Source organism: Magnolia sinica, chromosome 4 (assembly GCF_029962835.1).
Source record: "Magnolia sinica isolate HGM2019 chromosome 4, MsV1, whole genome shotgun sequence".
In the NCBI taxonomy this organism is placed as follows: domain Eukaryota; kingdom Viridiplantae; phylum Streptophyta; class Magnoliopsida; order Magnoliales; family Magnoliaceae; genus Magnolia; species Magnolia sinica.
The window spans coordinates 46,478,811-46,501,916 of NC_080576.1; the positions used below are offsets into that span (position 1 = coordinate 46,478,811).

A 23,106-nucleotide genomic window follows, 5' to 3' on the forward strand; every position below is an offset into this window, starting at 1 on the left:
CCTAATGCCTCAACATTTTCAAAGATTTGGAAGGCACCAGTCCCTCTCAAAATCAGCGTACTCGCTAAGTTAGCTAGCTTGGATGAGGCCCTTGCGTACGATCACTTAAAGAACAGAAGATAGTCTTTGGCTAGTATATGTCCTCTGCATTGCACAAGTGAGGAAATAACTCGACATCTGTTTCTGCACTGCTCATTTTTTTCAGGTATCTGTAGCAGTACTCTATCTAAATTTAATATCACCTGGTTTTTCCCGCATTCTTGATGGAAATTATTAGCAGTCAGGCTTCATCAGCTTGGGGCCCGTGCAGCAGGGAGCTGTCGAATACAGTTGTTTGATGGGTTATGGCTCATATGGATGGAACGCAACACTCATATATTAAAAACCACTTCATCAAATGAGAGAGTAATAGTTAGAAGAACTATTCTCCCTATGACCAGGTGGGCTCACCTAAACCCAAAGTTCAAGGGTCTCTCCTCATCTATGATAGAAAGGTACTGGTCAAAATTCTTGAATGCAGATTGTGTTTTCCTAAAGCGGTAGCTGTTTGGGTGCCTCATCCAGGTATGAAAGCAATTTTTGATGGGTGTTCAGTGGGGAATCTCGGGCCTGCAGGAGAAGGGGGGCTGCTGCGGGATTATAAGGTTACATATGTAGCCAGATTCACCAGTTCCATTGGGATATCTGATTCTACTAAAGCAAAGCCGCTGCCCTGCTCCAAGTAATCAAATTGGTTACTCAATCACCTCCCAATCATTATCAAGGGAGACTCGTCTAATGTGATCTCATAGGCTTCTGGAGGAGCTCAGACGTTGGCTGACATTATTGAGCAAGCCGGGGATATATGTAGTGATCAGGTAATCTCTTTTGCTTCCATTCCTCGAGAGGCGCACTGACAAAGCAGCATGTCACTAGCACAGGAATATCTATGGTGGATCTGCATTAATGGGCTTTCATTTCCTGGCCAATGGCTGTGTAGTTTGATTGAGTTGTTTCAGATGTCCTTGCAAGGGTTGAGTGGCCTCTGCACCTCCCTTCTTGCATCTTACTTTCTCCCATTTTCAAATAAAATTGCATTATTCATTAAAAAAGGGAATTCTAAGTATATAAAAAAAGGATTATATACATGTTTTCATACAAAAGAAATCCCTATAATAATTTTACAATGAAGAAAACATAAAAAATAACAAAAAGAAAAAGATGTAAAAAAATACACAACAAATGCATGATTTAATGCATAAACAGGTCTCTCACGGACACAAACACCACCACCCACCCCAAACATGCATCCACAAGAGCACGCCCACACACACAAGTTACACATATAGATAAGTGGATCTAGGTTGATCTTTCAAAAAAAAAAAAAAACAGTAGATCTAGGTTGAAAATAGTCAAATCATCCTTCCCCAAAGAAACTTCAAGAAAATGCCTTATCATGCATTTTCTTGAAGTTGAAAAAAATATTTAAAAAAATAAAAATAAGCAAAAATAGGATAAAAACATGAAAAATAGGAAGATCCAACCAAATATATCCGAAAGCAAATTGAGCATGATTGGACCATGTTTATAACCCATTAGATTGAAAAAAGCAGAAAGGGAAAAAAAAAATGGTTCTTTTTCAGATTTTCTCCAAAATGGTACACCCAGCTTCAGTTTGTTGAATCATCCATGAATCTTGTGTCTTTCTTCAAAGTAGGCATAAAATCTTGTCAAAAACACGTCTGTCACTCCTCCAAGCTCAAAGTGAAGAAAAAACATTTTTTTTTAAAAAAAAAAAAAGCAAAAAACTATAAAATATTGCATTTATGTGTCTTGCCCGATGCAGACTATGTTGGAGCCAATTCGCAGAACGCCGGTTAATACAGCCCAGTATGAGTTGATACACCTCCAAACACACCAAAAACAGTGACACGCACCCATATTGTGTATTCAGACGTGCTAATATGGGACTTATTTGGGCTGATACACATCAGATTTCATATCCTTTGAGAGGGATGGGTTGCCCAAAGAAGTGGACACAGATTAAAGGGGTGGCAGAAGGCAAAGGTTCAAGTCGTAGCATTGCAAAAGTAGGAAAGTTAAAAAATGAGCAATTCCACTGGATGCAAGATGAACTTAAGGCGCCATTTGGTATAATGGAATGGAAATTCTATTTTTTTTTAAAGGATCTTATGGCTAGTGCCATTTCCCAGTTTTGAGGAGGTTTATTGAGACTAGTGGCTTGAGATGAGTATTTTCCATGGTCTTCCGTGGCAGATGGGTCCAAGGGCTAGTTTTGCTGGAAACAACCACTGCTTCCTAGGGACCGGAGCCCCTTCTGGTTCTAATTGACATGGTTGGAAGAGGAGGGCTTTGTTGATGAAGTGAAGGTTGGTGGAGATCCACTAGCATGATGGGTTGTGTGGGCCACAAGTTGAAGCTAGATTAAAAGGGAAGTTGAGGAGAAGATACTCATCGAGAAAAAAGGTTGAGGAGAAGATGTGGAGACAAACATCTAGAGCGCGCTAGTTAAAGAAAGGGATTCTTCAAAAAATTGATAATGCCCGGAGAAAAATAAAATAAAATTCAGAGGTTGATGGGTAGAAGGGTGGATGGCAAGCAATAGATAAGCAAGGAAATTGTGAGGTCAGATTCCAATCTCCTCACTAACAAGGGCTACAATAGACAGTCTCGACAAACTTCAACTTGATCAGATCACTGAGGAAAAGGCAAATCAGTTGGAAAGACCAGTTGGGGAGGAAGAGCTTCAGAGTGTAACTGCAAAACTGGGACAAGACAAAACCCATGGTGTAGTTTTGAATATCTGTTACAATATGGCCATATCAGTCAACCCCATTGCGAGGTGAACCAGTCCGATTAAGAAATGGGTCTTACCAGCCCCTTGATTTTAAATGGATCTTCCTTTTGCAATTTTGCGTCTTTCTTCATATCCAATCATGGAAAAACTTGGAAACTCATTTTAGACTAGCTCTAGCCTCTAGGCCTATTTGAAGATCATAACACAAGTATTGAGTGGGATTCAATGAGTCAAAGCGGAGTGGTGACCATTTATGGAAAATTCAAAAGGGGTAAACTGTTACTTTTTTTTCATTTTGCCATATTTCAGTGTAATTGGGCCCTAATCTACCAAATCATGCTTGCTTTGGGCTCTATTAGGGCATATCTGTTTAACATTCTTAACAGAGAAGGGTTGGACACACCATTGCCTGTGCGCCAAAAACACAAGAAAGATTCTAGTGTTTTAAAATTTTCTTATTTCTTGATAATTTTTCAAAATCCTTTGGGTCAGCAATTTTCTGCTAGTGTTACCGTTCAAAAAGAAAAGAAAAGAAAATTTCCACCAATACAGGCCTGATATGGTCTGACACACCCCGTATCCTATCATCATTGTCCCAGCAGATACACCCCTAATACCATATTTAAAACCTTGGCCCTTTGGGCCAGATGGATTCACAGTGACTTTCATCTAAATTTTAAGAGGGGTTATGATCTTGGATTTGCTCGACTTTGTTTCAAACTTCTAGGAAGGGGGGAGATTATCTAAGGAAGTCGGGGGTGTCATTGACTCATTATAGCATTAAGGAAAACAAAAACTAAAAAAGAGCTGAAAGCTTTAAGGATTCCAGACTCGTTAGTTTGATTGCAGGACTATATGAGACCTGGACTGAGATTTTGGCATCAAGACTCAGGAAGGTACTTGGAAATGTGCTTAATAAGTTGGATGGTGTTTTCTTCACGAAAGACAAACCCCTGATGGTCCTTTAGTTGCACATGAGTGAACCAATTCAAGGTATAAGAAGGGGAGAAAGGGTAGGAGTACATGTAAATTCGATGTGGAGAAAGCTTACAACCACATTAACCGGAAATTTCTGGACTACATCATGAGAAGGTTGGGTTTGGGGTTAGGTGGAGAAAGTGGATGTTAGCTCATTTCTTCATCTTGATTAACAGGTCTCCTAAAGCTTTCCAAAGGGTCGAGGTGGTTGCAGCAAGGGGACCCCCCCTTTCATTGCTATCATTTGCTGCCAAGGTGGAAGCTTTAAGTAGAATGTCAGGGAAGGAGTCTTTTAGGGTGTTATCCGTGATTTTAGGTGGAGCAAGCCAACTTTCAGCCTTCAGGTTTTCCACTAACAATTTGCACATAATATGCATCTCTTCAGGGTTGCAAGTTGTGTTCAAGTTAGACAAGGCATCATTGAAGGGTCTTATCCGCAGCCTTAGGGTGGAGCAAGCCAACTTCCAGGTTTCCAACTGATAATTCACACATATACACCTCTCTTCTGAGGTGACTTGTGTTCAGGTTTCCCACTTAAGAAAGATTCATAGATAATTCAAAGAGGCATTGGTCGAGAAAATTAATCTTCAAAGAAAAAAAAAAGTGCAGCTGCTGGATGATGGTATTTAAGAGCATGACAGAGAATTAGGCTGTGAAGTTAGAGTGTTCCTTTAGCGGACCTAGGTCTCCTGTTATGCTTTGGAAAGCAGGCTAATAAGCTTTGGGACGTAACTGTGGGAGATGACGGAAATGAAACTTTCAGCATGGAAGATTTCTGTCATTTGTCGGGTGCCTTTCATAAATCAGTTCATACAAATGTCAATTCATTTCATGTCGTTATTCCAATGTTCGGCTAGCGTCATTAAAAAATAAAAAATAGTAAAACAAAGGAAGGCTTCAAAGAGGATGGTGAATTGAACCCTTTTAGCAATTTTGGAGTGGATGGATCTACCTTATATGTTGATAACTTCACAGGGGAGTGGATGGACCTGAACTTCTCCAGAGTTTTTTGCCATTTGAGGTGGAGGAGGTAGTCATCCCCCAGATCTGAGTTTCATCTACTATTTGGAGCTTTGCTTTTGTCCACATGAGCTGCCCAAAGGAGTTGGCTAAGGCAATAGAGGAGCTCAATGGCAGAAGATATGGTGGGAGGTAGCTGTCTTGCAGAAGGTGCACTTCAGTCTAGCAGCAGTTAACCTTAAGGCAAGGAAGAAAGGTGGGAGAAAGGTCTTGGGAAGAAGGGAATCAAAAGGAAGGAAGTTGACAATGGTCTCAACTTTGCTAGAAGGTGGAGAAGGGCGTATAAATAGAGGAGCAAAGTCCTACAAGGAAGTTGTAGTGGTAAATCCCCCTCTTCTCCAATAGAGTGAGCCTCGTGCTGTCATCGAGGGGGGGCACCTTGCACCATCTTAGGAGAAGTACAAATGGGTGTGGAAGGAGGCATCATCGCTTGGCCCAATGGTGAAGGCCCACCCCTTGGTTGACAATGCTTGGAAGGCTCTCCAATAGAGCCTCATCATCGCTCTGAAGCAAGGCTCTTTTGTTGATGATCTGGGGAAGTGGCTCGACTAGAACTATGGGCTAGGAAAAGATGACAATATCTTAAGGCCCCTCAACGATTCAAAGATCTAGATCTCATTGCGGAAGATCGAGAACGTGGATAGGATTATCCTCGCCAACCATGTCTTCAAGAATGGGCCAATGGCCTCCATCTCCAAGTGGGTGCTCTATGTTTGGGAAGTTGATGTCTAGGTCATGTTGTGGGATCTGCCATCAGAGTTGTGGTTTGAGGAGGCGATGGTGGTCATCATCTCTGGAATTGAAGAAGTTGTGGCCATTGATATGGCTACCACCCAATGGGAGGACCTCGGGGCTGCCAAACTCTATGTTAGGTTGAAAAACTCGAAAACATTGTCGGACTGAATTCCGGTGGAGATTGGTGTTGTTCGAGTCTCTATTCACATCACCCGAGAAGGGGAGGAGTCCAATTAGGTAGCAGAGGAGGGAGTTGCAAGGTCGGGCATGGTGCCTGACTCAGCTGCGATAGGTAGTGGAGGGCTATAGGGGAGTGAAAGTGCACCCTTTAGATACTCGTGTGTTGTACCAGTAAGGGGTTCAACTATGTGTGCGGTGGAGATAGCGCAGCAGGCACTAGGTGGCACCAAGATCCTAATCTTGGTGATGCATGGCCTGGTCCCAATCAAGCATGAGATGGTGGAGGGATAGTTGGCTGAGAATTAGAACTCCTCTCGCCCCCATCGCTTTGATGGCACTATGCCAACATTCTCTTTTATCGGCGACCTCAGTCGTCGGAAGATATACGTGGACGTTGGAGATTGTCTCGCAGGTCGATTGTGGTAGAGTTGAGGTGTCGATGGCAACGCATCCTTGATAATGTCAAGGACAATTGCTTGGCAGTGATGGGAATGCAGTGTCGAGGTAAGGAGATCAAACCTCTTGGCAGGGGTTTAACATACGTTCCCTTAGCTACTCCGTTGGGCAGCATTTGGCGGGAGGAGTGGGACATGTCTAGGGCTAATAATGGGGGCCAGAAGTGACATGGCGCTCGATGAGAGGGCGACATTATGCCAGTGCTAGTTAGAGCCTCTACTCTGAAGCTACTCATGAAGAGACATGGCTGCCTTGGATTTCAATGGGGATCAATGGGGTTGTAGCATTAGACACCCCAACACCCCTATATAGTCCCCAGATAGGTGCTCTCTCAGGCGTCTTTTTGCTCATGTGCGAGGGAGGTCGATAGGTTCGGCCGTGTGGGAGAGTCAGTTACTCTTAACACGTATCCCCTAGAGGTTTTCAAACACCTCCTAGCTCCTCTTATCCTCTTCTCGTCTCGGGTGATTTCTCACTGAAGTCGGGCTAGAGGATCACAGCTTGACGAGTCTTGACCCTAATTGTAGTTCCCCCAATTGAAGTCTTTGTTGAGTTTAGTTGCATTGAAATTGCCCCTCTAGATGTTCCTAAGTTTGATTCAGGAGATCTATCAGATGATCTAGACGTATCCCCTCTACAAGCGGATGCCTATGATGTCATGCTCACAAGCTCCCCTAATAAGCTCCATCTTCGCGTGTCTTCGGCCAGCTATGGTGGAGATTTGATTGTGATGGCTAGGTGGAAGAGGTGGATCGGGGAGGCTATCAGCTATGTGAGGAGGATGATAGGGGTAGTCTTTAACAATTGTGATGAGAACTACATGGTTGTCTTCCAGCTCGGTGAATAAAGGGGCTTATTGAAAAGCAAAGAGGACCTTTTGAGGACATCCCCTAGATCTGATGAGGGTTACAAAGAGCTAGCTAGCCTTGGGGTTTCTTCCAAAAGTATAACAAAGGCCATTCCAAGGAATGAAAAAATCGATAAAGGGGTTGGATTGGTTCCTCAACGAAGATCCACAGCTGGAACGTGGGGGATCTCAGACTCTCAGCTATAAGCAAAAGCACATCCGGGTGTTGGAGATGTGTACGAGATCTAAGGCCCAACTGATCGTGCTTCAGGAGACCAAACTCTAATCAGTGGACCAAGAAGTGGTAGATTCCATTTGGGGGCGTAGGGATGCGAAGTGGGAGTAGTTGGATGCCTAGGGTTCATCTGAACATCTGTCGGTCCTATGGGATCCAAGCATCTGGGTGAAGGAAGATGGTTAATCTAGTTGTTTCCACATCTCGATGGTTCTAAGCGAAGTGGGATCTGGCTTTAGGTGAGTCTCCTCTAGGGTGTATGGCCCAAATCTTCCCTCCCTTCAGTCGTTGTTATGGTAGGAGTTGTCCTCTATCTTCGAAAGATGGAAGCTCCCATGGTGTGGTGGGGGGTGACTTCATTACTTAAATATGGTCGGATTCTCCCACGAGAAAATAAACAGCGACCAAGTCTCTATTTGTATGCATGGGTTCTCTAATTACATCCAACGACATGAGCTAGTGGATTTGCCTATGGGTGGAGTCAAGTTCATGTGGTCCAATGGCCAAGAGAAGGCCCGCCATGTCAAGGTTGGATCAATTTTTAATGCCCCCCTTAAGGCTGGAAAGGTTTCCTCTGGTGCTTTAGATGAGTCTACCCCATCCTGTCACCAACCATTGTCCAATGCTCGTAGAAGTAGATGAAGAAAACTGGGGCCCCAAGCCCTTTTGCTTCGAGTTAGCCTAGCTCAAGGTGGAGGGCTTCCACGACCTTGTTTTAGGATGGTGGTCCTCCTTTGAAGTTAAAGGCTTCACTAGATTCAGGCTCTTCCAGAAGTTAAAGATGTTCAAACTCAAGCTAAGAGCATGGAACAAAGAGGTGCTCAGTTTGCAGGAGCAAGAAATGGATGTCATCCTGCAAGATATCCAAGAGTTGGATGTTAAAGAAGAGGGAGGGGAGATCTCGGATGTAAAAAGAACTATGAAGGAGAAGCTAACCTCTAACTATTGGAACGGGCTAAAAAAGGAGGAGATCAAGTGGCGTCAGCGATCAGGGGCTACCAGGCTTAAGGAGGAAGATAAGAATACCAAGTTCTTCTACAAGATTGCCAATGCTCGAGCCAGAGCTAACAGGATCTCATCCCTGTTGGTGGATAGAAGGTGACTCACAGATAAATCTCAGATTTGTGATGCCATGGTTAACTTTTACTTGAATCTCATTTCAAAAGAACAGTGGAGATGACAGAATTTGGATAACTTGTTGTTTGACAAAATCTTGAAGGAAGACGCAACTAACCTCGAAAAGCCGGTTTTAGAAGCGGAAGTTAAGACAGTGTTGGAGGCGCTTGGAAGCGATAAAGCTCAGGGCCAGATGGTTACCCATTAGCCTTTTTCCATGTCTTTTAGGAAATGGTCAAGCCTAATTTGTTGGGTTTTATTTGCGAGTTCTTTGATTTGGGCCTGATGTCAATGGAGATGGGGCACTCATTCTTAGCCATTATCCCAAAGTCTGAGGAAGTTGAGTGCCTGAAAGACTCCAGACCCATCAACCTCATCAGTTGCCCTTATAAAACCATTGCAAAGATCTTAGCCCAAAGTTTTCGATATGTCCTCCCAAAGGTTATCTCCCCCTTAGAGTGCTTTCATATCAAGTAGGCAAACTCTAGATAGTGCATTAGTGGATCATGAGTGCATTAATTCGTGTCACCTATGTTGGCATTAAAAGTATTATCTGCAAGCTAGACCTGGAAAAAGCCTACGACCATATCAACTGGCAGTTTCTCAACTATTTGTAGTTCTGGTTAGGTTACAGGGCTCAATAGAGGAAGTGGCTCTAGGCATGCATTTGATCGACAAAATTCTCCATTCTTATTAATAGTTCCTCATTTGGATTTTCCAGTGCCTCAAGGGCCAAGGGGTCTCCGATAGGGGGATACCCTTCTCCCTTCCTATTCACAATTGTCTCGGAGGCGCTGAGCAAAATAATGAGCCGTGGGTCATTTTTTAAGGTTTCAAAGTGGAGTGTCGATTCCAAGATTTCCCACATCCAATTTAGAAATGACACTATTATCTTTCACAAAACTATTGAGGTCCATAGTGGACAACTTGCTTATAATCATGAGGTGCTTCAAGGTTGTCTTAGGGCTAAAAGTCAACAACTCTACAAGCGATATCCTCGGGATCCACCTGTCCGAAGAGGAAGTTTCTAGGATGGTTGAGGTCTTCAGCTACTGAGCTGGTTCCTTCCCCTCTTTGTATCTCATTCTTCCTCTATGTATTAGCAATCCGCCAAAGCACCTGTGGGATAAGACTGTTGAGAGAATGCAGAGGAAGCTCTCATCTTGGAAAAGCAAGCACCTATCCTTAAGATGCAGAATTATGCTCATTAAAGCCGCACTCTCAAACCTACCCTTGTATTTCATGTCCTTGTTCAAGTGTCCTTCATCGGTCCTAGCTAGGATTGAAAGGCTGAGAAAGGACTTCCTTTGGCAAGGCATTGTGGCCAAAGGCAAGTTCCATCTATTCAACTAAAAGGAAGCATGTTAAATGTAAGAGGAAGATGGTGCGGGCATTAGACACTTAGAGGATGTCAACTCTGCATTGTTGGCCAAGTGAGCCTAGAGATTTGGGACTGAAGAGGACAACCTTTAGAGGTCCATCATTGTGGCTAAATATGGCATTTTTGCCAAGGGTTGGTGGACCAAAGTCTCCTCCCTCTATAGAGCATCTCATGTCTCGAAGGTGGTTGCTCAGTTGACGAGCAAAGTTTTCAAGGGGATTGGCTTTTCTATTGGAGATGATGAGAGGATTCAATTCTAGGACCATTTAGATCAGGAAGACCTTTCTTAGATCGAAATTCCCTAACATCGTCACCTTCTCTTTCCCTCTAGATTTATTGATCACACAATGCTTTTTTGAGACAGGTGATGGCAACATTTGCCTCTCATGCAGGCATAACCTCAATGACGCTAGTTGAGTTGTTGAACCTCATAACTCGTCTGCAAGGAACTCGGACATCCCCGAGTGCGAACGACTCGCTAGTCTGGCTAAGAGAGATTTGGAAAGTTTTCTGTGAAATCCTTCTTTGATATGATCTCCCGAGTGACATCTAGTGCAAGATGAACTCATATGGGTCGAATCTAGTACTATGGAGCCCTACCCAAGATAGTGGCCTACAATTGGCTCATTGGTGGGAAAAGGGTGCTAACCGTCAATAACCTGTGTAAGTGGGGTATGGTGATTCCTAATGTTTGTCTCTTGGGATGTTTGGATCGGCATTTTGGAGGTCTTCAATATTCAGTGGGTGATGTTGAGGCCTCTGGAAGGGATGTTCCTTGCTTAACACGAAGGCTGACTGGAAGGAAAGGTATGTCAAAATGGCGGAGGGTCTTACCGGTTGGCCTGTGGTCTGTTTGGGGACAGAGGAACAATCGCTTTTTTTTAAGGGAACACTCCCAGGGATTAAACCTTGGATCACTCACGCACAATCTTTTTTTAGGAGTAAAGAGGAACAATTGTTGTTTAAAGAATTGTTACAAGCCTAGTTCGGTTGTTGGTAGTAGGGCTTTAATGTACCTCAGGGATTGGGATCCCTGATTTTGGGGGTCTTTTGTGTTGTAGCTTGTCGCTTGTATTCTTTATGGCTTTGGGCTTTTTTTCTTAATAAAGATCCATTACTTCCCAAAAAAAAAACTAGAAATTTGGATAGCAATATTGAGGGGAAACTATTTACATGCGATTATGTTTGGCTCTTAAGTGGTAATCTACTTACAAGTAAACGGATTATGTGTCTGGTTAACTTGAAAAATATTTACAATGTATAAACTTGGTAATCACACCACATAGAGCTTGAGGCAGTAAATCGTGCCAAAATCGGCAAATTACATAAAAGGACTTCTTCTTCTTCTTTTCTTCTTTTCTTTTTCTTTTTCTTTTTTTTTTTTTTTTTTGGGGGGGGGGGGAGGATTGGATGTCCTCCACCCATCATAGTGGGCCCCAAATGCAACCTAAGAGTTTTTAATGGTGGACATCCCATCATTCCCTCTCATGTGGTCCATCTGATGATCAATCAAGTTATTTTCCGGGGGCCATAGGAGAGCACTAAGGGAAGCGCGTGATGGACATAATGAAGTTATTTTTCGGGGGCCATAGGAGAGCACTAAGGGAAGCGCGTGATGGACATAATGAAGTTATTTTTCGGGGGCCATAGGAGAGCACTAAGGGAAGCGCGTGATGGACAGACTGGATGTACAGCACACATTACAGTGGGCTCCACACATCACATTTTATTATGCATAATGTCTTTTTAGCTGTAAAGACTTTTTGCCAGGTTTCAGATTACAACTAAAAGTGGTAAAACATGGCTTTTCGCCAGGTTTCAGATTACAACTAAAAGTTGTAATTTGTTTACAGCCTGTTTAGCCTTTAGAGGCAAATGCTGGTATACAAACAGCCCCTGCAATCCGATACCTGTAATCCATTTACAACTTAAGGATTTTACATGCATCCAAATGACCAACGTCCAGGATTTGAGAATCCATCCATTTATATCAGAAACCAACATCAGAAAATACAGAAATCCTAAAATTTCAACACCAGTGACCTCACTGACAATCCAGTTCCAAACCTTATGAAACCGAAAAACTGCTTCAGACCCAGTTCACATAATCAAAAACCCCCATCAGAAATCAAAACCAAAACAGAAAACAACGGTCGGATTTGAATAGAATGAACCAGATCAAAAGTAACTGACCGATGATGATCAAGCATTGGCGGTCTTGGGGATCAAGGGGATTCCTTGATGCTGCTGCTGCTTGATCTTCTCTTCCTCTCGGATCTTCTGCATCTTGAGGAGCCTCTCCATGACGAGCTCATACTCACACTTCTCGTAGATGTGGCGCTCGTTCTCGCATTTCCAAGGGAGGTATAACTCGGCCGAACGGCACTTATTGAGAGGAATGAGGAGGTGGGCGCACTGATCTCTGTAGGGCAGAGGAACACGGGCTTCGACCATCTCTTCTTGGGTCGCGATCATCTTCTTCGAAGACCCTTCTACTTCCATCTCTCTCTCTCTCTCTCTCTCTCTCTCTCTCTCTCTCTCTCGATTTGCTTGTAGCTTTGCTTCCCTCGCCTCAACTCTGGTTTTGTTTCCAGCCTACGAACAAGCCAAAGCGACACCACCGTAAATAAGAGGAAATGAAGGCGAGAAATGGCGAAAAAAATTTCATTAGATCTCCACCGTCCTTTCAAAGATGTAGGCATGAACTTTGAAACATAACGATCTGTATTAGTGGGACGCGGATTTCCCGGAAAAACCTCTCGCAGGAAGTTCCTGTGCAAGTATGCTGGTTGGGGCCTACCAAGATGTTTGTGAGAAATCCACCCGGTCCATCCGTTTTGCGAGCTCATTTTATGGCGTGGGATTAAAAATGAGATGTATCCAACATTCAAGTAGGCCACACAAGGTAGAAATAGTGGGTGGACCCGATCGATACCCTAGTGTATCCTGCCACGTGTCCTTTGGAAAATGGCTCCACCGTATTACAGTTCCTCTAGCCCTACCGTTGCTTTTCAATGGATGAGATTACCAAATTGTGTGGCCCACATTCTATGTGTATGACATCTAACCCGTCCGACAGATGCATCCCACCGTAAAGATTAGACAAGGTCCACGCGGACCTTATGATCAGTTGGGTGGAAAATAAACCTTAGGTTGGGCCCTAGGTTGGGTGGGAAATAAACCTTATGTTGGGCGCTAGGTTGGGTGGAAAATAAACATTATGGTAGGCCCCACTTGGGACCCACTTAAGTATATATTGTGATCCACACCCTCCATTAGTGTGGGCCCTACCATGATGCATATGTTTCATCCAACCGTCCAATCATTTTGGAAAATATTTTAAGGCCGTGTGATAAGGCCCATCTTGGTGTGTTTGTGGGCGGTCTGTTGAGGCCCACCTTGATGTATTGGTGGTCCTTGTTGAGGCCTACTTTGGTTTGTATAGGGCCCATATTATGAGGCCCATCGTGATGTATGCAAGGCCCATGTTGATGCATTTGTGGCCCGTCATTGAGGCTCACCTTGATATGTATATGTGAGACCCATGTATGAGGCCATTTGATGTATTAGAGGCCCATGGGTCGAGGCCCAATAGGACGTACATAATGTCCCTTGTAGTGTGACTCCACCATAGCATATGTATTGACATCCATAACGGGTCACGCCTTGGGAGCAATGCTGGTTTGACGTCCACATTGAATGGATAATGTTGGTTAAATGTCCGCATTATAACTCTCCTTAAGGCCCACTGATAGGCCCATACTTGTGGTAAGTAGGCCGTCTAGGCCCATCTCCGTTATACACAAAGCCCATCTCTTTATACATGTTTAGTATAGATCCATGATTCATGATCATTCGCATTATATGTGTGCTTGATGTAAAGAGTGACTGATCATAGCATATGCCTTCGGGCGAACTGTTTATGGGCTCCCTGATAAGCGGAGTTGCCCCATATAAGTGCATGGTACACGCAGGACTGTTGCATGACTGATAGTGTAACCCATGCACTTGCATTTGTGTGATTGTAGTTACTGTATGCCCTAGCGACATCAGGGTCATAGCCTCCACAAACACATCGTGGATAGCGGGATTGGATACCGGAAATATTTGGTTCTAGCATACGGGTGCTATAGATGTCTCTGGGTGAAAATTTCTAAACCCGATGGTACCAGAGGATGACTCCAACGTCGAGACCGAGTGGATACACGAGCGCGCGAGGGCCGTATACCAGTAGGCCGCGTCTCCCACTGTGTCGTTGTTGGTTGGAAAGGGGTGTGACCTTACCCGCCTGAGTGAGGGGGCAATTTCTAGGTTGAGTTTGACTAGCTTGAGGAATCGGTCCGCTATCGACGAGCCGGGCCCGATATTGGCAGGCGAATAGTAAGGTCTCTTCCACCCTCCCAGTTGTGCGTCCGGATAGGGGCGGCAAGCTGGCGTAGAGTGTACTTGACCCCGGTGATTATCCATACTGAGAACCGCACTGATTTGATATTCTAGTGAGGAGCTGCATTGATATGTGGATGAGGATTGACATGCTTGACTTGCATTCTGCATCGCACGGCCTTGGTACGACTGATTGCATTCATGTACTCATCACCATGATTCCGCATTACTCTGACCTTGCATTCTGAGCACACTTATATTGCGCACACACTTACACCACCCTTTAAGCTTTCTATAAGCTTATGCACGATTGATGCGTGCAGGTGACGTCAGGTCACAGTCATAGCATAGCAGTAGCAGGAGTGTGCGGTCGAGCCTTTGGAGTTTTGTTATTCACACTATCTTATATTTCCCTTCAGACGCATTGTACTTAAAGTTTTTTATCATAGTGGATTTTGTGATGGTGTTCTTGTAGTTATTGTTCGTGGGTTATGCTCTTGGTTATGCTCATTATAATTGAACTGATGATTTGAAATCCTCCTTGTAGCATCCCAGGATCAGAACCTGGTGTATAGGTGTCGGGAGCCGAGAATGGGATACTACGGAGGTTGTCGGAGCCAGATTCGGCGATCGGGAATTTTGTGAGCCCGGTTTCCGAGTTTGGGGCGTGACGACCAATTCATAATGTGTATCACACCATATAAAACTATGTACACCGTTCATCTGATATTCGATTAGCTAAATTTTTTATTTGGACAATTATTAGTGAGATACATGCGTTCAATAGGTTATATGTTATACACATATCAAGTGGGCCCCACTAATCTTAACTTCATCATTAAGAACATATATGTAACTTCATTCTACCCATCTAAATCAAGCCATCCATTAAATGGGTTCTATTAATATATCTTCTTCTCATCAGATGGGTGGACGACCAAGATGACTTAGCCAAGCTTTTTTGGCATGCAGGTGCAGTACCTTACACATCCACGTTGTATTCTCAGAGCTCTCTGTAACATGCCTTACCCACAAGGTTCCTGGCACGAGGGATGGTGGATTGGGTCGGTCCACCTAGTAACTATGTTGTGGATGGTTCACTTCAAATGCCCATACTAACCGTTGACTATCCTTTCCCATTTGCTAGAATTTCGTTTCACGTCTATTTGAAAGACACATTTTATTGTATTTTATTTTCTTAATAATTATTTCTTCAATAATAGGTATAATGGGTAAAAATAGATTGACTAATAAAACTGAGTTCAGGTCAGAAAATTGTGCACAATATGAGCTCGGCCAGGACCAAGAAGCTCTTTGATGACCAGAGAAGTAATTTCCTTGGGTCTCAGCTAGATGACGCTGAGCTCTACCAAGATCCCGTCTGTGCCCAAGTCTACGTTTGAATCTTCTAGAAAAGCCCCCAAGGCTCAACCCCTTGTAAAGCTGAGCATGCCCTACTCGGAAGGCTTGCGGAAGAGCCCCCACACCGAGCAGTAAGATGAAGAGGATGGACATCCCGGGAACTATCTTGTGTCCTGCTAAAGAGAGGAGCACGGTCTATGTGCTCAGCTATTCGACATCGGCTCGGTAGGTCGGCTATTCATTAAACATTATAGGCAAGCTCGACCATAGTTCATCAGAGAGTCCACATACAAGGACTCTTTCTCAGGAAAGTGGCGCAGGCCACCTCGAGAGCCCTGCTCAGCCTCGTCCTCCTACCACTACGTCCTTCCCGATTCTGACCGCCCAAATCATGTTAAAGATATCTTTTCGAGATCTCAGCCGAAGATTCCAAAAGGCATCCACAATGCGTCCGGGATCCGAATCCCTCTGCAACACACTCCTACTAAGTAGGAAGTTCTCCCTTCACGCCACTGCCTTCACTTGACTATAAATAAGGACGCCTCGAATGTTGAAAGATACGCACTATCTTCGACCCAAAAACCTTGTTTCCTACCAGTACCAGACTCAAATTCCCTACCTGACTTAGGCATCAGAGGGTCACCTGCTATAGCTATGGTCTCATTTGTCTTTTTTGTGTGCAGGTATTGGAGGGGATTAAGGAGAGTTAACTAGATTTCTACATCAACAGTTTGGCACCGTCTGTGGGAACGATATCAAAAGCCATTCTCAGCATCCACCGGAGTTCGACAATAGTGAAAGAAGAAAGAAAGCCCAGACCACCACTGTTGCACCCAGCCCTGTGCCACTAGAACAGTTCGTAAGTCATTAGGACTCATCTTCCCAACCTCAAGCTGATTCTGCGCCCGTAGACCAGACACAGCGGTCCCATAATGGAGGAGGTCGGCTTACCTCCCTTGAACACCAAGTCGAAGCCCTGACTAGCAATCTCAATGAGATAAGGCGAATGCTGGAGTGACAAATCCCTCCCCCCAACCAGGGGGCTAAGGAAGTTGTTGCTCAAGCAGCTGCAAAAGTCTCTACACCATCTCAAACACCCGCCGGCTCCCATAGGAGTAAATAGATCGGCGCAGTTCCTTCCCACACCTCAGGCATTGCCAAGCTGGCTACCTCCGATTTACGATATGATTTGGAGAAGAAGAGGTATGACAAAGCTCTCAAGGTTGAGGCCGAGGCAATAGCTGGAAACGAAGATCCATGGGAGGCCGAGCTCAATGAACTGCAAGGTCATATTGGCGACATGTAACAGGCCTACTGTGCACATGCTCCGACCTTGGTAGAAGTAATGCTGGAAGAGACTGAGCTGTTATTCACTCCTGACATCATGCATGCTCAACTCCCACCCAAATTCCGAATGCCACAAATCATACCTTATCCCAAGGCCATCGACCCGGCCACGTTTTGAAATCCTTTAGGGCGTGGATGGAGCTTCATGGTGCGTCAACAATGGTAATGTGCTGAGCATTATCTTTGACCCTGATAGGATTAGCTCGGAAGTGGTTTCGGCAGCTAAAATTGCAATCCATCAGTTCGTTCATATAGCTCAGTAAAGCCTTCATCACCAACTTCATCGGAGGAAAAGAATGGTTGAAACCAACAACTCACCTCCTCACCATCATCCAGAAGGAGGACGAGTTGTTAAAAGATTATGTTAAGCACTTCAACCTGTAAGTGACGCAAGTGGAGGGATATTTAAACCAGATCGCCCTGGCCACCATGATGGCTAGCCTGAGGGAGGGGAGATTCCTCTTCTCGCTCAGCAAGAACCCTCCAACGACACTGGCCAATCTCCTCAGCTGAGGCTAGAAATACTAACGCCGAGTAGCTTTTCAGCTCGCAAAAAGCCACTCGGAACAGAGGAAGCTCGAGCAAGGAGAAGCGACCTAAGGAAGAACAAGCGTTGGCCCCCAACAACAAGCAGAGAAAGGACGACGATTTAATTAGAGGGCAGGGTTCGAGCAGACGACTTGAGAGAAGATTCAGCTCTTAAACCCCCCTTAATGCAACGCCCGAGCAGGTTCTCATGAAAGTTCGGGACAAATGGGTTCTCAAATGACCGAATCGAATGAAGACCGACACCAACAAGCGAGACGAACGGAAGTACTGCCACTTCCATCGCGACCATGACCACTCCACTAACGACTGTTTCGACCTCAAAGAAGAAATCGAAGCCCTTATCTGTGACGAGCATTTGCGAGAATATGTCAATAGGAGGGAAGAATGGTTAAATCGGAAGAACAAACAACCCATCAATAATAACAAAGCTACTGGGGAAATTCGCACAATCTTCGATGAGTCTGCCGGAGGAGAAAATTTAAACTAAGCACGCAGAGCCCATCCTCATAGTCTCAGCCACAACAGCTCGTAGCATCAAATCCACATTACCAGTAGGCCTCCGAAGGAGCATAAAGTAGCCTCCCGCGAGTTGACCTTCACTGAAGAGGACGCCCGAGGTGTCCACCATCCTCATGATGACACACAGGTAGTGATCATGACTATAGCTAACCGCAAGGTGTTTCAGATTCCGGCGACATCGGTAGCTCAGCAGATATCCTCTTTATCAATGCCTTCGACAAAATGGGGGTTAGAGGGTCTTGACTCTAACCCGTCAAAACTCCTCTCCTCGGTTTCGCAGGAGATAAGTTACATCCAAGGGATCCATACTTCTCCCAATCACGGTAGGAGAAGGGCTGAATTAAACGACGACAATGATGGACTTTCTTGTAGTCGATTGCCCTTCTGTCTAAAATGTCATCCTCAGGCGGCCCTCTCTCAACGCACTACGAGCAATGGTATCTACATACCAGCTTACAATGAAATTCTCAACTAAGCACGAGGTCAGGCTTATTAAAGGGGACCAACATGAAGCATGATAGTGTTATTCTACCACTTTAAGGATGCAACAGCAAGCAATGGCCATCACATCACTCAATCCCGGAGAAGATTCGGTCGAGAGAGGGTCCCCAGTCGAGGATCTTATAGCCATCCCCCTCATCAATTCTGACCTGACCCGGACTGTTTAGGTTGGCTCATCACTAGCTCCAGCTCTGCAGGACGAGATCATGGACCTCCTCCGATGACACGTCGACGTGTTCGCCTGGTCCCATCGAAACATACCGGGCATCAACCTAAAAGTCATGGTCCACAAACTAGGGGTGCACACTGGTCGGTTCGGTCCGGTTTTAGGGTGAAACTGGAACCGAATTGTTCCTAACGGTCCTACAATTTTTGGAACCGGAACCAGACCGTTAGCACCCTAGAACTGAACCAAAACCGGACCATGAAAACTGGAACCGAACCTTACCGGCGCATGAGACGAACTAGTGCATCAGCACCAGGCAAAACTATTGAATTCAAACCCATTTTATAAGGAAAACAAAGAAATGAAAAAGAGAAACTAATAAAAATGAAAACCCATTTCAATAGAAAAAGAAGAAGAAAAAAATTGATAATTGTACCTTAGCAAAAGTGTCATTGAAGGAAATGCGATGGTCGTCCTTCTCAGTGTCAACGAGCACTCCATCACAGTCAAAGAGGAGAGCTGATGGCAGAGAAGTTGAAGAAGCAACAGAACAAATAACACCTCCTCTGCGTGGGCCGAAAGGGATTATGCTTCTGAGCTTTATTATTTTTATAAAAGAGAAAGAAGAGGATTTTCTTTGATGGAATTGGAGGGTAGAAATGGAAATACATTTTGGGGATAGAAGGTATGTTGGAGATAGAGAGAGTGAAGGAGATGATGAGATTTTTGCGGTAAGGGGATGATTGAGCTCACTAAGTGATGAGTGGCTTGGGCTGCTGGTGATTGAGCTCACTAAGTGATGAATGGCCTGGGCTGCCGGTGATTGGGTAGGGGCCTGGGTTGCTGAGAGAGAGAAAGAGAGGGCAGAGGCAGGGGCGGTAGTCGGCGAGAGAGAGGGCAGGGGCAGGGCAGGGGCGGCAGCACAACAGTCAGGTTAGAGAGATTAGATATTTAGGGTTTTTTTTTTTTGTTTTAAAGTAAAGGTTTGGATCCATGGTTCAAGTCACGGTTCGGATCTACGGTTCAGTTCATGATTCGGTTCGGTTCTATAGGGCCTTAAATCGAAACCAATCTGTATCCAACGGTTCTCGAAATTTTGGAACCGGAACTGATGCTGTCTGGAACCAGACCAAACCGGATCGATCCAATAGTTCTGGTCCAGTTACACGGTTCTATCAGTTTGATGTACACCCTACCACAAACTGAACGTGGACCCTAACCATCGACCAGTGAGGCAGAAGCGACAGGACTTTGAACATGAACGATACGCCATCATCGGCGAAGCGGTTGGCAAGCTCCGCGAAGCAGGCTTTATCGAAGAAATCTATTATCCTGACTGGATTGCCAATGTTGTATTGGTGAAAAAGTCCAACGGGAAGCGGTGAATCTGTGTTGAGTACACCGACCTAAACAAAGCCTACCCCAAGGACATTTTCCCCCTCCCACGGATCGACTAGCTCATCGACAGCACAGCCGGGCACAAGCTCCTAGGTTTCATGCATACTTACTCAGACTATAACCATATCGCCATGCATCCTTACGATAAACAAAAGATGACCTTTGTCACTGACAAAGGGTAATACTGCTACAAGGTCATGCCCTTTGGGCTGAAGAACGCTGGAGCCACGTACCAGCAACTCGTCAATAAAATGTTCGCCCAACAAATCGGACAATCCATGGAAGTCTACGTCGATGACATGTTCGTCAAAAGCACTAAGGCTGTAGGCCACATGCTTGACCTCGAGGAAATGGTCGCAATCCAATACCAGATGAAGTTAAATCTGAGTAGCCAGAGGGAGATAGAGGCAAACTCCAACAAGATTCGAGCTCTACTGGATATAAGCTTGCCCACAACAATAAAGAAAATTCAATGCCTCACCGACAGGATTGCTGCTCTTAACCGATTCATCTCTTAAGCCACAGATAAGTGTTTATCGTTCTTCAAACAGTTAAAAGGAAAGTAGAAGGTAGAGTGGACTGAGGACTGTGAGCTAGCCTTCCAATATCTCAAACAGTACCTATGTTCACCCTCGCTACTCTCCAAGCCCGAGCAAGGAGAGCCACTACCACTATACCCGGCTATCTCAGCCACGACGGTAAGTTCGGCCCTCATCCGAGAAGAAAAAAGGAAACAACTACCGTTGTACTGTGTCAGTAGGGCCCTAGTCTTGGCTAAAACCATATATTCAGACATCAAAAGGCTTGCCCTAGCTCTAGTCATCTGGTCCCATCGCCTTCGACCTTACATCAATGCCCGTATTATCATTATCCCAACCAATCAACCTCTCCGTCAGGTACTCCAGAGTTTCGAGGTATTGGGGAGATTCACAAAATTGGCAATCGAGCTTAGCGAGTTCAACATCAGATACCAGCCACCACCCCATCAAAGGCCAAGTAGTGGCCGATTTTATTGTCGAGCTCACTGTAATGACCTTGGAAATTTTTGTGCTAATCTTTCCTTAGTAGTTGTTTTTGGGGTAATTAGCGCTATACTCGATTGCTTGTGAAATCTGCATCAATCACTTTAAATTGGATCCGCATGACTCAAAACTTGTAGATTAGTTAGCGCTATGTTACTCTGAAATCTGGGATCCATTGCTAAATCCAGTTGTTCTGAAAATTTTTTGGAAGTTCTGGATCAGACCTGGACCGCGCGTCGAAAGTCTGATAGCGATGATCTTAGGCTATTGCGGTCGCTATGTTGGGCTTGACCATCACCTCGAAAATCAAGTCCATGTGATGTTCTGGGTCGATTTGATTGAGTTTGGAGTGAAAAGTGTGAGAACGGTTGAAAATTTATTAAGCTTTTATGAAATCTGAGTCGTGTCGCTTACGCGACAATTTTAAGCAATCTGACCGTTGGATTTTGACCTAATTTCACCCTTTGATCAGGGAAGGTGGCCCAGGCATGTCCTTGTGCTTGTGGACCTGATCGAGATTCTGTGACCGTTGAATTGAGTGTGGTCCGCCACGGCTGATCTGAAAAGCCGGTCGGTTCGAAAACTCAGCTTGACCTAGATCCATGGTCAGTGAGCTTAAGTCCGACCTTTCGTGGTTATAGGCCCACCAGAAGTGCTTCGTTGGATCGTGAGAGGCTGGTTTTGGTTATACCCTAAGTATACCTTGGCCATGGGGTTATTTTCATCAATATTAGGCCTATTTATAATCCTTAAACCCTAGCTCTCTTTTCCATACGAATTTTCTCTAACCCTTGCTTAGAAAGAGAGTGGAAAAGAGAGAAAGTGAGAGAGAAGTTGGTGAATCATCTTGGATTCTTTCTTGTTCTTCTACATCCTTGAACCTTCACTTTGAATCATTATTCTGACGGTTCTGAGTTCATCTTGGGGTAAGTTAACCTAACCCTAACCTGTGTTAGAGCTTAGAATAGTCTTGGTGTTGTTGTATCTCATTTCTATCCTTGCTTTAGGGTATTCTATCGCCGTTGACGAAGACAACTCGTCTGAAATCAGTTCGGTGTTCTTTTCTGGCTTAAGGTGCGGACTTTAAGTGTATAGGTTATGGTTTTTCAAGGCTTTCAATGCCAGTTAATGGTTTATTCTTGTTATGGATGAGATTTCACATGCCAAATGTAGTGTTTATGTTGCGTTCCTGATATGCATGTGTTATATTGAGATTTGTGTATTTTACGTGTATGTATAAAGTACCATATGCGTATAAAATATGCACATGTGTTTGCCATGATTATTTGTCATGTATGTATGCTAGATGTATGTGTGACAACTCCTTGGTAAAAGGAATTGTCCAAATGCTTGTATTTCAACATACGTCATGTATGTTGTTTTATGTATTCTAAGTGTTTGTAGAAATGCCTGAATGATCTAAAGTGTGATATTTCAACCTAGTATGGGCGTTGAGAAGCGATTCTCAACTCTCCCACTAGTGTGTATGATTTCCTTCTTGCAAATTACATTCCTTGTTGTTTAAATTCAAGCATTACTTATGCTTACATTCATGTTAAGTTAATATTCTTCAAATGCTTATGTACCATGATTTGAGTTGTTGTTCCTTTACTGTTTTACATTCAATACGAATATCTGTTGTAGTGTAATGTGTGTGGGACTATGCATTAGTCCACGAAGTTGGTAATCTGCCTTAAGGTTATGGCTGAGATTGCTTTTGCCATAAAGGACGTGATTAGACGAACCCGAGTCGTATTAGAGTTGTCGGCAGTGGTTTGGCCACGTGGAGTGTTTGTGCATTCTATGCCATTCTACTCAACATACGCTCTTGCTAGTCGAGATCGTTAAGTAACCCGATTGTCCGATGTATGTTCACCATGTATTGGACGCTACTGTTTGAATCTAGGGTACCGAACTTACCAGTGAAATTCTAATAACCATGGTACCTTGATCCGCTAAGACTCATGAGCTGGACATGGTGGTATGGGACACTGTGGTCGAGCTGTCGGCCTACGCTAGGGTGATGAGCCTCCCCGTAGTGACTAATGAACAACCAAACTCGTGAGCCGATTATGGTGGTATGGGACACTATATTCGTGCTGTCGGCCTACATT

General features: G+C 44.4%; 1 protein-coding gene across 1 annotated transcript in view; it reads right to left on the reverse strand.

The window, feature by feature from the left end:
• The window catches only part of LOC131243079 (NADH dehydrogenase [ubiquinone] 1 beta subcomplex subunit 7), a 30,712-nt gene extending 18,292 nt beyond the window's left edge, over positions 1–12,420 (reverse strand). Inside the window, exon 1 of the mRNA XM_058242159.1 lies at positions 11,939–12,420. Within this exon, the coding sequence (XP_058098142.1) occupies positions 11,948–12,247 (300 nt within the window). The 5' untranslated portion in view covers positions 12,248–12,420 and the 3' untranslated portion in view covers positions 11,939–11,947. The remainder of the gene's footprint in view (positions 1–11,938) is intronic.
• Between the last annotated feature and the right edge of the window lie 10,686 nt (positions 12,421–23,106).